Raw genomic sequence first — 2,430 nt, forward strand, 5'->3', positions numbered from 1 at the left:
CCAGTTTTACCCTAAGAAGGGCTCGCAGCGCTACACCGCGGGATCAGATGGATTAATTATAATTAGAGTGAGAGATAAAATTTTTTTCTGGGAAGTAAGGTGCATGTGCCAATAATTTTCCCTCATCAACTAAAATCCGCCAATGGCCAGCATATGCATCCGAATCGTCCAATGACGTCACTCATCGCCCCAAGACAGTTACGCCTGTCCCCTGTGGTTTCTGGAATTATTAATTTGATTTAATTATTTTTATTTTGGTAGTACTTATTTTTTTTGGAGCTTGGCGTTTAATACTGTAGGAAAATAACTTTTCCAGTTCCCTTAATTTTGTATTTTTATTTAATTACTTAAATACTAAACATGAATGGTTCGAAAATATTAAATAGTTTATACATACATACATAAAAATAACCTTTATGGTTATTAATAAATAAGTCTAAATAAATTATAGATTCATCGCTCAACCCGACAAAAGATCGTCTGCACGTGGAAAATAAACTCGATGTAAGTGGAAAAAAAAACACCATTACCCCAAATTAAAAATTGTTTGTGGTTAGGCCGATTTTTCTCAGTGTACTAAAAGCTTTCATAGATACATTTTATTTCAGTTTATTTTATTTGAAGAATTAACAAATGATTTGTATTTGTACCGGACAACTGTGAATACATAACAAAGTATTAAATGAATTGTGTTCACTACAACGTTGTAGCGATTATTTTTGTAGTTCGTAATAAAAGAAAATGTTGTATTTTTCTCTAGACAAAAACAAAGGATTCAAAAAAATCTAACGAAAGGTTTTTGCATAAGTGCACAGTATATTCTTATTGTAAATCTTCTTTCTTAGAATGTAACAAATCAAAATGTTCTATTTTCGCCAGTAAAAGTCTAAACATTTATGTAATATAAAGGTAAGGTGAACGGAATGTAATCAAATTCAATTCCTTCTCCTTTCTAGAGCTTGTTACACTAAAGTCGTCGTCAGAAAAGTCATGAAGAGCACGGGCGTGAGCGGGTAGATTCCAGGATCCCATAGTGTTAGATCGCTGGGCACCAGTGCGACTGTTGGCGGTTCGCCGCCCACCGAGAGATGGAAATTCGTCTTTCTTGTTAAGGTCGCCAACAAACGAAGTATGGTCTGTTGGCACGTAAGGGGATGATGCAAGTGATCGCCGGCTGGAGGCTGGCGATAGAACTGTGGGTGAATCTTCTTTTTTCTCACATGATGCCGGAATTGAGTAGAATGAATCAAAAGAAGACTCGTGAACACTCGAATTAGCGGGAATTACCCTGTAGTTCGGTTTTGTCTTAGGTGGAATATGTTTTCCCGGTTGAACGGATATAGCCAGGTCACTGCACATATAATCGCTGAAGGTGTAAGCCCATCGCATCACAAGGCTCTGCGTGCAATATTTTGAGCGGTCATTTTCTTCATGATACTGGCAAGAAATTTCAGGAGTAAACTCGAAAAAGTCCTTTAAAAAGTATGCGTCCGTCACATATAAATTTATCTTTTCGTCTGAAACTCCAGCGATGTCCAAAACCTCCTTTTTCTGGATGAAAAGCAAATATTGGATGTCAAGAACCTGTATCTGGTCTCCATTTTCATAGGAGCCGTCCTGATTTTCGCAAGCCAAGTACCGAAAGCATGACTTAACGAACGGTACCATATCGGTTTTAGTAAACACTACGAAAGGTTTAGTAGCGTCTTTGCCCTCCTGAATTTTAGATAGATATTCCAAAATGTTACGGTATAATTTTCCCATGTTTTTTTCCCCCAAAGCGTTAGGAGGCAGCGGTAAGTTGTGCGTGGTCGACGAGTGATGTTGGGCGTCGCTGCCCTGCCCAAATATAATTTGACCTGGGTCGATTAAGGTACTGTACACGGACATAATTCCTTCATTAAAAGAGTATTCACTCGCTGAAAATTCGGCAGGGACATATACGTCGGTGGTGAAAGCCTTGGTGAAATAATTAAAGGCAACAAACACAAATTTTGTGTTTTCTAGATCATGCGAGCGTTTGGCATCCATAACGATGCGTTCGGTACAGCGCTTCATGTGTATTTGGCTCTCGGCCATTTCGCGCTCCTCCAGCTCAACCTGGGATAAAACCTGCCCATGGCAGTTAAGGCGCTCCTTCTTTACGCGGGTCAAAACGTCAGCGTTTTTTGCCCCAGAGTTGTACGGACCGCGCTGCTGAGCAGTCATTTTCTCCCAAATAGACCCACATCGGGACACAGCTTGGGCAATGCTCAAATTGCGACCTTCGGGGTTGTTGTCGCGCCATTCGTTCACGAACATCATAAATCCGCTGTGTTTTTTCGGCGGCATCTTGAATCTTTAGGAAACTGCTGAAACGAACCTATGCGAAAACAAACAATATCAGCGTATTTGACAATGCGCTCCAATACGAAACTCTCATAAGACTGA

The 2,430-nt window shown here is 40.0% G+C and overlaps 1 protein-coding gene across 1 annotated transcript; it reads right to left on the reverse strand.

Moving 5' to 3' along the window:
- Nucleotides 1-602: 602 nt before the first annotated feature.
- On the reverse strand, nucleotides 603-2,430 carry LOC6503226 (protein maelstrom 2). Its single transcript, XM_001953422.4, has one exon. It carries the CDS (start codon nucleotides 2,329-2,331, stop codon nucleotides 895-897), a length of 1,437 nt encoding a protein of 478 aa, XP_001953458.2. The 5' UTR covers nucleotides 2,332-2,430; the 3' UTR covers nucleotides 603-894.

Source organism: Drosophila ananassae, assembly GCF_017639315.1.
Source record: "Drosophila ananassae strain 14024-0371.13 chromosome 4 unlocalized genomic scaffold, ASM1763931v2 tig00000054, whole genome shotgun sequence".
Lineage (NCBI taxonomy): Eukaryota > Metazoa > Arthropoda > Insecta > Diptera > Drosophilidae > Drosophila > Drosophila ananassae.

Bases quoted from the DNA above. Each gene is read 5' to 3' on its own strand.
- LOC6503226 (XM_001953422.4), bottom strand. From the start codon at position 2,331: ATGCCGCCGAAAAAACACAGCGGATTTATGATGTTCGTGAACGAATGG.